Source organism: Babylonia areolata, chromosome 34 (genome assembly GCF_041734735.1).
Source record: "Babylonia areolata isolate BAREFJ2019XMU chromosome 34, ASM4173473v1, whole genome shotgun sequence".
Taxonomy (NCBI): domain Eukaryota; kingdom Metazoa; phylum Mollusca; class Gastropoda; order Neogastropoda; family Buccinidae; genus Babylonia; species Babylonia areolata.
This window is the reverse complement of record NC_134909.1, coordinates 5,558,406-5,569,943: the sequence shown is the minus strand read 5'-3', so window position 1 is coordinate 5,569,943 and position 11,538 is coordinate 5,558,406. Positions and strand designations below refer to the sequence as shown.

At 50.6% G+C, this 11,538-nt stretch overlaps 1 protein-coding gene across 1 annotated transcript in view; it reads left to right on the top strand.

Moving 5' to 3' along the window:
* Positions 1–11,538, top strand: part of LOC143277679 (multidrug resistance-associated protein 1-like) — a 74,171-nt gene that overhangs the window by 29,798 nt on the left and 32,835 nt on the right. Inside the window, exons 12-19 of the mRNA XM_076582596.1 lie at positions 459–585; positions 1,694–1,870; positions 2,731–2,898; positions 3,797–3,986; positions 8,212–8,317; positions 8,955–9,102; positions 10,151–10,237; positions 10,456–10,633. Of these exons, the coding sequence (XP_076438711.1) occupies positions 459–585; positions 1,694–1,870; positions 2,731–2,898; positions 3,797–3,986; positions 8,212–8,317; positions 8,955–9,102; positions 10,151–10,237; positions 10,456–10,633 (1,181 nt within the window). The remainder of the gene's footprint in view (positions 1–458; positions 586–1,693; positions 1,871–2,730; positions 2,899–3,796; positions 3,987–8,211; positions 8,318–8,954; positions 9,103–10,150; positions 10,238–10,455; positions 10,634–11,538) is intronic.

Here is an 11,538-nt window from a genome sequence, read left to right as displayed (position 1 = left end):
GATGATGACGATGACGACGACGATGACTGTGATGAGGAGGATGACGACGACGACGACGACGATTATGGTGGTGGTGGTGGTGGTGGTGATGATGATGATGAGGAGGAGGAGGAGGAGGAGGATGACGACGACAACGACGACGACGATGATGGTGATGATGACGACGACGACGACGACGACGATGATGATGATGACGACGACGACAACGACGACGACGATGATGATGACGACGACGACAACGACGACGACGATGATGATGATGACGACGACGACGACGACGATGATGATGATGATGATGACGATGATGATGATGATGACGACGATGATGATGACGACGATGATGACGATGACGATGATGACGATGATGATGATGACGACGACGACGATGATGATGATGATGATGATGATGACGACGATGATGATGATGACGACGACGATGATGATGATGATGATGACAGCATCAACCTCCAAGTGGGACAGGGAAAACTGGTGGCAGTGGTGGGACCAGTGGGCTGTGGCAAGTCCTCACTCATCAGCGCCATCTTGGGGGAGATGGAGAAGGTCAAGGGCACCGTGACCCTCAGGGTGAGTGATGTCATTAATTAGCGTCGTGTTTTGAAAAGTGGGCGATACATTTTTTTCTCCTTCCTCAGCTATGTGAAGAGTCACTGGGACACCCGCACAGAAGAACAGTTCACCACATTCCTCCAGGTCTGTGGGCAGTGTGTCAAAGCCAGGGTCTCTGCACATGGTGTTCCTGTCCATTCTGCAATGTTGCCAGTCCATTTTTTCTGTCTCCCCCCTCCGTCTCCCTCCCTCGACCGTGCCGTGGTGGATGTTTTTCAGCAAAGCTGCTGGATCTTGTTACGTCGCCATACCAGCGTAGCTTTCTTTTCTATAGTGGTGTCGTCAGAAAAGAAAGCCACGCTTGAAGGACGATGATATATATTTTTGAACACAAGCTGATCAGAGAAAGGTAAAGTCAGGTGACACCGTCAGCATGCTTATCATCACTGACATGCAGAGTATGGAATAGTTCATTACCTCTGGAAAAAGAAATTGATTCAAAGTTATGGTACGAATGAATCCGTGTTTGTAAAGCGCATAGATCTTGGTCTCTGACAGATGATATGCTATTTATCAATCAACCAATCAGTTTTTACACGAATCTGTCGGAACGAGCATTTTCGTACACTGGAACATAACCCATTGTCACAAGGATGGATGGATGGATAGGTCGATGCCATCAGTTCCCCCTGTAGCACGTGACTTAATCACAGTCTTTGTCAGTCTGACGATGTCGGTTTATCATAGGATATCTGTTAACTACAACTGCCATCAGCTGGGGATGTTGGTCATGGAATGGGAAAAAGAAGAGCGCGCACATGAGTGCCGTCCTTAAAATGTCGGTGCTGCAACTGCAAATTACAACAACAACAACTACAACAACAACAACAACAACAACTACTACTACTACTACTACCACCGCTGCTGTTGCTGCCACAACAGTAGTACCTCCTCTTCCTCCTACCACCACACCACCACCGCCACCATCACACCACCCACCACACCCACACCACCACCCATACCACCACAACCATTCCCCCTCCTCCACCAACCTCCCCCCCACGCCCCCCCCCCCCCCCCCGCCAGCCCCCAGAGACCAGGATTGATGCCGGCGCGGTGGTTGCAGGGCAGCGTGGCCTACGTGCCGCAGCAGGCGTGGATCCAGAACGCCACAGTGCGGGACAACATCCTGCTGGGCAGGCCTTGGGCCCGCGCCCGATACAACACCATCCTCAGCACGTGCCAGCTGGAGCGGGACCTCACCATCCTGGGGGCTGGGGACATGACGGAGATCGGGGAGAAGGTGGGGGGCGGGGGGTGGGGGGGGGGCATGTGAGGGGAGGGCGTGTGTTTGTGTGTGTTTGTGTATGTGGGGAGGGTGTTGAGAGTGGGTGTAGGGTCAGGAGATGAGTGGGTAGGGGTCAGTATAGGGGTGGGTAGGGGATCAGTATAGGGGTGTAGCGGTCAGTATAGGGGTTGGTAGGGGGTCAGTATAGGGGTGGGTAGGGGGTCAGTATAGGGGGTGTAGCGGTCAGTATAGGGGTGGGTAGGAGGATAGTATAGGGGTAGGTAGAGGGTCAGTATAGAGGTAGGGGTCAGTATAGGGATGGCGTCAGTATAGGAATATGGGGGTCAGTATAGGAATATGGGGTCAGTATGGGGTGGGTTGAGGGGAATATAGAGGTAGGGGTCAGTATAGGGGTATGGGTCAGTATAGGGGTGGGTTTGGGTCAGTATAGGGGTCGGTACGGGTCAGTATAGGGGTGGGTATGGGTCAGTATAGGGGTCGGTACGGGTCAGTATAGGGGTGCGCTGAGTGTGGGGGTGGGGTAGGTGCGTGGATTTTTGTTTATTTCATTTTTATTTTTGCTTAATTTTATCTTTTTTTGGGGGGGAAGGAGGGGGGGGGGAGTTGCATTGGGGTCAGATGGGGATGGGTGGTATAAATGTGAGGTGGGTTAGGAAAGTGTGTGTGTGTGTGTGTGTGTGTGTGTGTGTGTGTGTGTGTTATTTGTGGGTGTAGTTTGTGTGTGTTTGTGTGTGTGTTCATCTGTTTGATAAATAATCGAATGAATGAATGAATGAACAGCAAAAAGTTAGATAAGTAAACCAGACTAGGAGGTATACACCTTCACTGTATAATGTCCGTGTTGCTGGCTGCAGGGCATCAACCTGAGCGGAGGTCAGAAGCAGCGTGTCAGCGTTGCACGTGCCGTGTACAGTGACAGTGACGTCTATCTGCTGGACGACCCTCTCAGCGCTGTGGACTCTCACGTCGGCAAGGCCATCTTCAGCAAGGTCATTGGGTCCAACGGCGTCCTCAAGAAAAAGGTCCGTTTGTTGTTGTTGTTGTCTGGGAGGTGATTACAAGTTTGTTGTTGTTTTTTGGTGTTTTGCTTTTGCCGTGTGTGTGCGTGCGTGCGTGCGGGCGTCTGTGTCTCTCTGTCTGTGTGTGATCTGTGTATGTATGCTGGGGCGGGGGGGGGGGGACACTGACTGACGTGTCACTGTGTCAGACCCTGACTGATATGTCACTGTGTCAGACACTGACTGATGTGTCACTGTGTCAGACCGCAGACACTGACACGTCATTGTGTCAGACACTGACTGACGTGTCACTGTGTCAGACACTGACTGACGTGTCACTGTGTCAGACCCCAGACACTGACTGACATGTCACTGTGTCAGACCCCAGTCACTGACTGACATGTCACTTTGTCAGACACTGACTGACATTCACTGTGTCAGACACTGACTGACATGTCACTGTGTCAGACCCCAGACACTGACTGATATGTCACTGTGTCAGACCCCAGTCACTGACTGACATTCACTGTGTCATACCCTGACTGACATGCCACTGTGTCAGACCCCAGACACTGACTGACATGTCACTGTGTCAGACTCTGACTGACATGTCACTGTGTCAGACCCCAGACACTGACCGACATGTCACTGTGTCAGACACTGACTGATGTGTCACTGTGTCAGATCCCAGACACTGACTGGCGTGTCATTGTGTCAAACCCCAGACACTGACTGGCGTGTCACTGTGTCATACCCCACACACTGACTGGCGTGTCACTGTGTCAGACCCCAGACACTGACTGGCGTGTCACTGTGTCAGACCCCAGACACTGTCTGACATGTCACTCTGTCAGACCCCAGAAACTGACTGAAATGTCACTGTGTCAGACCCCAGACAATGACCGACGTGTCACTGTGTCAGACCCGAGTGCTGGTGACTCATGGGGTGCACTGGCTGCCCATGGTGGACGAGATCATCGTGATGACTGACGGCAGCATCTCGGAACGAGGCAGCTACGAGCAGCTCATGTCCCATGACGGGCCCTTCGCCCAGTTCCTCAAGAACTACCTGACAACTGTGCATGAGGAAGAGGAGGTGGACGACCCAGAGAGTGAGTGACGTCTGTCTCCTGGGGGTTCGGGAGTCTGGGACTTTCGTCTGTTCCGAGGGTGTTGGTGTGGGTGTTGGTGTGTTGGTGTGGGTGTTGGTGTGTTGGTGTTGGTGTGTTGGTGAGTGGGGTATTGGTGTGTTGGTGTGGGTGTTGGTATGTTGGTGAGTGGGGTATTGGTGTCTTGGTGTGGGTGTTGGTGTGTTGGTGAGTGGGGTATTGGTGTCTTGGTGTGTTGGTGTTGGTGTGTTGGTGAGTGGGGTATTGGTGTGTTGGTGTGGGTGTTGGTATGTTGGTGAGTGGGGTATTGGTGTCTTGGTGTGTTGGTGTTGGTGTGTTGGTGAGTGGGGTATTGGTGTCTTGGTGTGGGTGTTGGTGTGTTGGTGAGTGGGGTATTGGTGTCTTGGTGTGTTGGTGTTGGTGTGTTGGTGAGTGGGGTATTGGTGTCTTGGTGTGTTGGTGTTGGTGTGTTGGTGAGTGGGGTATTGGTGTCTTGGTGTGGGTGTTGGTCTTTTGGTGTTGGTGTGTTGGTGAGTGGGGTATTGGTGTCTTGGTGTGTTGGTGTTGGTGTGTTGGTGAGTGGAGTATTGGTGTCTTGGTGGGTTGATGTTGGTGTGTTGGTGAGTGGAGTATTGGTGTCTTGGTGTGGGTGTTGGTCTTTTGGTGTTGGTGTGTTGGTGAGTGGGGTATTGGTGTCTTGGTGTGGGTGTTGGTGTGGGTGTTGGTGTGTGGGGTGTTGGTGTGTTGATGTTGGTGTGTTGGTGAGTGGGGTATTGGTGTGTTGGTGTGGGTGTTGGTATGTGGGGTGTTGGTGTGTGGGGTATTGGTGTGTTGGTGTGGGTGTTGGTGTGGGTGTTGGTGTGTGGGGTGTTGGTGTGTGGGTGTTGGTGTGTTGGTGTGGGTGTTGGTGTGGGTGTTGGTGTGTGGGGTGTTAGTGTGTTGGTGTGGGTGTTGGTGTGTTGGTGTGGGTGTTGGTGTGTGGGGTGTTGGTGTGGGTGTTGGTGTGGGTGTTTGTGTGTGGGGTGTTGGTGTGTGGGTGTCAGTGTGTTGGTGTTTGTGTTGGTGTGGGTGTTTGTGTGTGGGGTATTGGTGTCTTGGTGTTGGTGTTGGTGTGTTGGTGTGGGTGTTGGTGTGTTGGTGTGTGGGGTGTTAGTGTGTTAGTGTGGGTGTTGGTGTGGGTGTTGGTGTGTGGGGTGTTGGTGTGTTGGTGTTGGTGTGTTGGTGAGTGGGGTATTGGTGTCTTGGTGTGGGTGTTGGTGTGTTGGTGTGGGTGTTGGTGTCTTGGTGTGGGTGTTGGTGTGTTGGTGTTGGTGTGTTGGTGAGTGGGGTATTGGTGTCTTGGTGTGGGTGTTGGTGTGTTAGTGTGGGTGTTGGTGTGTTGGTGTGGGTGTTGGTGTGTGGGGTGTTGGTGTGTTGGTGTTGGTGTGTTGGTGAGTGGGGTATTGGTGTCTTGGTGTGGGTGTTGGTATGTTGGTGTTGGTGTGTTGGTGAGTGGGGTATTGGTGTCTTGGTGTGGGTGTTGGTATGTTGGTGAGTGGGGTATTGGTGTCTTGGTGTGGGTGTTGGTTGATGGTGAGTGGGGTATTGGTGTCTTGGTGTGTTGGTGTTGGTGTGTTGGTGAGTGGGGTATTGGTGTGTTGGTGTGGGTGTTGGTATGTTGGTGAGTGGGGTATTGGTGTCTTGGTGTGTTGGTGTTGGTGTGTTGGTGAGTGGGGTATTGGTGTCTTCGTGTGGGTGTTGGTGTGTTGGTGAGTGGGGTATTGGTGTCTTTGTGTGTTGGTGTTGGTGTGTTGGTGAGTGGGGTATTGGTGTCTTGGTGTGTTGATGTTGGTGTGTTGGTGAGTGGGGTATTGGTGTCTTGGTGTGGGTGTTGGTCTTTTGGTGTTGGTGTGTTGGTGAGTGGGGTATTGGTGTCTTGGTGTGTTGGTGTTGGTGTGTTGGTGAGTGGAGTATTGGTGTCTTGGTGGGTTGATGTTGGTGTGTTGGTGAGTGGAGTATTGGTGTCTTGGTGTGGGTGTTGGTCTTTTGGTGTTGGTGTGTTGGTGAGTGGGGTATTGGTGTCTTGGTGTGGGTGTTGGTGTGGGTGTTGGTGTGTGGGGTGTTGGTGTGTTGATGTTGGTGTGTTGGTGAGTGGGGTATTGGTGTGTTGGTGTGGGTGTTGGTATGTGGGGTGTTGGTGTGTGGGGTATTGGTGTGTTGGTGTGGGTGTTGGTGTGGGTGTTGGTGTGTGGGGTGTTGGTGTGTGGGTGTTGGTGTGTTGGTGTGGGTGTTGGTGTGGGTGTTGGTGTGTGGGGTGTTAGTGTGTTGGTGTGGGTGTTGGTGTGTTGGTGTGGGTGTTGGTGTGTGGGGTGTTGGTGTGGGTGTTGGTGTGGGTGTTTGTGTGTGGGGTGTTGGTGTGTGGGTGTCAGTGTGTTGGTGTTTGTGTTGGTGTGGGTGTTTGTGTGTGGGGTATTGGTGTCTTGGTGTTGGTGTTGGTGTGTTGGTGTGGGTGTTGGTGTGTTGGTGTGTGGGGTGTTAGTGTGTTAGTGTGGGTGTTGGTGTGTTGGTGTGGGTGTTGGTGTGTGGGGTGTTGGTGTGTTGGTGTTGGTGTGTTGGTGAGTGGGGTATTGGTGTGTTGGTGTGGGTGTTGGTGTGTTGGTGTGGGTGTTGGTGTCTTGGTGTGGGTGTTGGTGTGTTGGTGTTGGTGTGTTGGTGAGTGGGGTATTGGTGTCTTGGTGTGGGTGTTGGTGTGTTAGTGTGGGTGTTGGTGTGTTGGTGTGGGTGTTGGTGTGTGGGGTGTTGGTGTGTTGGTGTTGGTGTGTTGGTGAGTGGGGTATTGGTGTCTTGGTGTGGGTGTTGGTATGTTGGTGTGGGTGTTGGTGTGTGGGGTGTTGGTGTGTTGGTGAGTGGGGTATTGGTGTCTTGGTGTGGGTGTTGGTGTGTTGGTGTGGGTGTTGGTGTGTGGGGTATTGGTGTCTTGGTGTGGGTGTTGGTATGTTGGTGTTGGTATGTTGGTGAGTGGGGTATTGGTGTGTTGGTGTGGGTGTTGGTGTGTTGGTGTTGGTATGTTGGTGAGTGGGGTATTGGTGTGTTGGTGTGGGTGTTGGTGTGTTGGTGTTGGTATGTTGGTGTTGGTATGTTGGTGAGTGGGGTATTGGTGTGTTGGTGTGGGTGTTGGTGTGTTGGTGTTGGTATGTTGGTGTTGGTATGTTGGTGAGTGGGGTGTTGGTGTGTTGGTGTGGGTGTTGGTGTGTTGGTGAGTGGGGTATTGGTGTCTTGGTGTGGGTGTTGGTGTGTGGGTGTTGTGGTGTTGGTGTGTGGGTGTTGGTGTGTTGGTGTTGGTGTGTTGGTGAGTGGGGTGTTGGTGTTTTGGTGTGTGTGTTGGTGTGTTGGTGTTGGTATGTTGGTGAGTGGGGTATTGGTGTCTTGGTGTGGGTGTTGGTGTGTTGGTGTTGGTGTGTTGGTGAGTGGGGTGTTGGTGTTTTGGTGTGTGTGTTGTGTGTAAGTGGTGTTGGTATGTTGGTGTGTGTTGTGTGTAAGTGGCGTGTTGATATTTTGATGTGTTTGTGTTTAAGTGGCGTGTTGGTATTTTGGTGTGTGTTGTGTGAAAGTGGGGTACTGGTATTTTGGTGTGTGTTGTGTGTAAGTGGTGTGTTGGTATTTGGATGTGTCTGTATTGTGTGTAAGTTGGGTACTGGTATTTTGGTGTGTTTGTATGTAAGTGGGATGCTGGTACTTGGATGTGTCTGTGTTGGTGTGTAAGTGGGGTGTTGGTATTTTGGTGTGTGTTGCGTGTAAGTGGGGTGTTGGTATTTTGGTGTATTGGTGTGTAAGTGGGGTGTTGGTATTTTGGTGTATTGGTGTGTAAGTGGGGTGTTGGTATTTTGATGTATTGGTGTGTAAGTGGGGTGTTGGTATTTTGGTGTGTTGGTGTGTAAGTGGTGTGTTGGTATTTTGGTGTGTTGGTGTGTAAGTGGGGTGTTGGTATTTTGGTGTATTGGTGTGTAATTTGGGTGTTGGTATTTTGGTGTGTTGGTGTGTAAGTGGGGTGTTGGTGTTTTGGTGTGTTGGTGTGTAGGTGTGTAAGTGGTGTGTTGGTATTTTGGTGCGTGTTGGTGTGATTTTGGTGTTGGTATATTGGTGTGTGTGTTGGCATGTTGTTGGGGTGTTGGCATGTGCATTATACAGCAGCACAAGATGTTGTCCAGGCGGACAGTCAGTTGACCGGATATCACTGTGTTGTGCCCAGTCGCGGAGATCCAGCAGAGCATGGTCAAACGGCTGGACAGTCTGACGTCAGATGCCTGGTCCTCCGCCGATGAGCTGTCACGTGACAAAGAGAAGAAACGACGAAGGTGAGCAGTGTGTGTGTGTGTGTGTGTGTGTGTGTGTGTGTGTGTGTGTGTGTGTGTGTGCTTGCGCACATGTGTGTTATTCTTTCATTTCCTTGTTGGGCTAAATTCTAAGCCTCAGTTTGTTAGACATGAACTGTTGCGTATAATATTTATCAGCGGTGTTTACAGTGTACCAGTTACAGGAACGATGGTTATTCGATATTTCCGACTACTGCTCTGGAGACGATTCATTGTCTTCAGCAATATCCGCTTCACAAGATTTACTACTGCTGCTGCTACTGCTGCCGCCATTACTACTGCTACTGATACTGCTACAACCACTACTACTATTACTGCTGCTGCGTTCTCGTATCAGTGCAAAGGCTACACCATACCACGCACGCACGCACACACACACACACACACACACACACACACACACACACACACACACACACACACACACACACACACACACACACACACACACACACACACGCGAACTGAAAAAAAAATGTCTAATTTCTGTTTTCTCCCCCACCCCTACCCACACCACCCCTCCTTCCACTTCCCCCCCCCCACCACACTCCCTCCTCTCCCCTCCGCCATCCTCCACTTCCCCCTCTCCCTCCCCCCCCCGCCCCCCTCCTCCCCCCAGGACGAAGAAGCAGAGGAAGGACAGGAAGGAGTCTCTGGGTCTGGAGGAGTCCGTCATGTCCGTGCTGCCCTGCAAGGAGGCGGAGATCACCGCACAGCCCTCCTGTTCCGGCACCCTCACCTCCACGGAAACCGTGGAGACTGGCAAGGTCCGTGCTGCTGACCTGATGATCCATGGGTGGACTGGCTGACTGATTGGCTGATTGGTTGACTGGTTGGCTGACTGATTGGTTGGCTGGTTGGCTGACTGAATGACTGACTGATTGGTTGGCTGGTTGGCTGACTGATGGGCTGATTGGTTGACTGGTTGGCTGACTGATAGGCTGATTGATTGGTTAACTGGTTGGTCGGCTGACTGATTGGCTGATATGTTGGCTGATTGATTGGTTAATTGACTGATTGGTTGATTAATTGGCTGATTGGCTGACTGATTGGTTGACTCATTGGTTGGTTAATTGACTGATTGGCTGATTGATTGGTTGGTTAATTGGCTGATTGGCTGGTTGGTTGGCTGATTGGTTGACTGTTGGCTGATTGGCTGGCTGACTGATTGGTTGACTGATTGGCTGGTTGATTGATCGGCTGATTGGTTGGCTGATTGGCTGGCTGGTTAATTGACTGAAAGGCTGGCTGGTTGGCTGTCTGATTGGTTGACTGATTGGCTTACTGGTTGACTGAATCGCTGATTAATTGACTGATTACCTGACTGATGGGCTGACTGTTTTGAATGATTGGCTGATTGATTGATTGATTGATTGGCTGATAAAATGATTGATTGGCTGACTGATTGGCTGATTAGCTGATTGATTGACCAGAGTTGCTGGTGAACCAAGGTGTGTGTAACAGGTGAACCGACATGTGTGTTACCCGTGTTACCTTTATACACGTAGATGTGTTATCAGCATAATCTATGCACAGGTGAACCGACAAGTGTGTAACCATGTTACAGGTGAACCGACAGGTGTGTTACCATGTTACAAGTGAACCGACAGGTGTGTTACCATGTTACAGGTGAACCGACAGGTGTGTTACCTTGTTACAGGTGAACCGACAGGTGTGTTACCTTGTTACAAGTGAACCGACAGGTGTGTTGCCATGTTACAGGTGAACCGACATGTGTGTTACCTTGTTACAGGTGAACCGACAGGTGTGTTACCTTGTTACAGGTGAACCGACAGGTGTGTTACCTTGTTACAGGTGAACCGACAGGTGTTCAGGGATTACGCGGACGCCGCAGGCTTGCTGCCCGTCACCTTGGGTTTCCTCAGCTACTGTGTCTTCCAGGTGGGTTGGTTCATTGGTGGCTCCACGCCGTGTCACCCTCCAAGGTTATCACAAGGAGGTTTTCTTTTCAGTTTCTTTTCTTGTGTTTTACTTTTTCCATTATGATAGTAGTTATTATGATTATGCTTCTGATGATGGTGATGATGATAATGATATTATTGTCGTTCTTGTTGTTGTTGTTACTACTACTACTACTTCTACTATGATCGTGACGCCAGGTGTTCAGTGTGGGAGCTAACTTCTGGCTCAACTCCTGGACTGATGACCCCGCCCTCATCAACGCCTCCGCCCATTACGTCACCGCCAACGGCTCTGAGGAGGTGCACGACGTGCAACGTCTGCAACAAGGCAACCACTTCTACCTGGCCGTGTATGGCATCATGGGCATCTGTCAGTGTGAGTGACGTCTTCATGGCCATCTGTCTGCGTGAGTGACATCATCATGGCCATCTGTCAAATTGTAGCGACGTTATGGCAATCTGTCAATGTGATTGACGTCATCATGGCCATCTGTTTGTGTGAGTGACGGCATGGCCATCTGTCAGTGTGAGTGACGTCATGGTGGCCATCTGTCAGTGTGAGTGACGTCATGGCCATCTGTCAGTGTGAGTGACGTCGTGGCCTAGAAGTAAAGCGGCCGTCTTGGAAGCGAGATCTGAAAATCTGAAGGTGCGGGATCAAATCCCACAGTCGCCAGAATTCTCTGCCAGATAATGTCTCCACATTTTATAGAGTTCAGAGTCTGGTCTCTGCACGAAGATTGGCGCTATACAAGTATCCACACGACTACTACTACTACCACTGCTGGTGCTGCTGCTGCGCTACTACTACTACTCATCCAAATGCTACTACTACTGCACCTGCTACAAATGATAATAATAAAAATAGCACTATTGATAGTACTACTAATAATGAATAACAATACTCATCCTTACCTTACCACCACCACCACCACCACCACTACTACTACTACTACTACTACTACTACTACTACTACTACTACTACTACTACTACTAATGATAATAATAAAAATGATAATATTGATAATACTACTAGTATTGAATAATAATACTCATCCCCACCATACCATCAACACCAATGCTACTACTACTACTACTACTACTACTACTGATGCTGCTGCTGTTGCTGCTACAACGACGACTGGGAAGTGTAGCCATTTCCCCCCTGACGTGTTTTGCTGTGTGGCAGTACTGTAGTCATTTTCCCTGACGTGTTTTGCTGTGTGACAGTACTGTAGTCATTCCCCCCAGACGTGTTTTGCTGTGTGGCAGTACTGTAG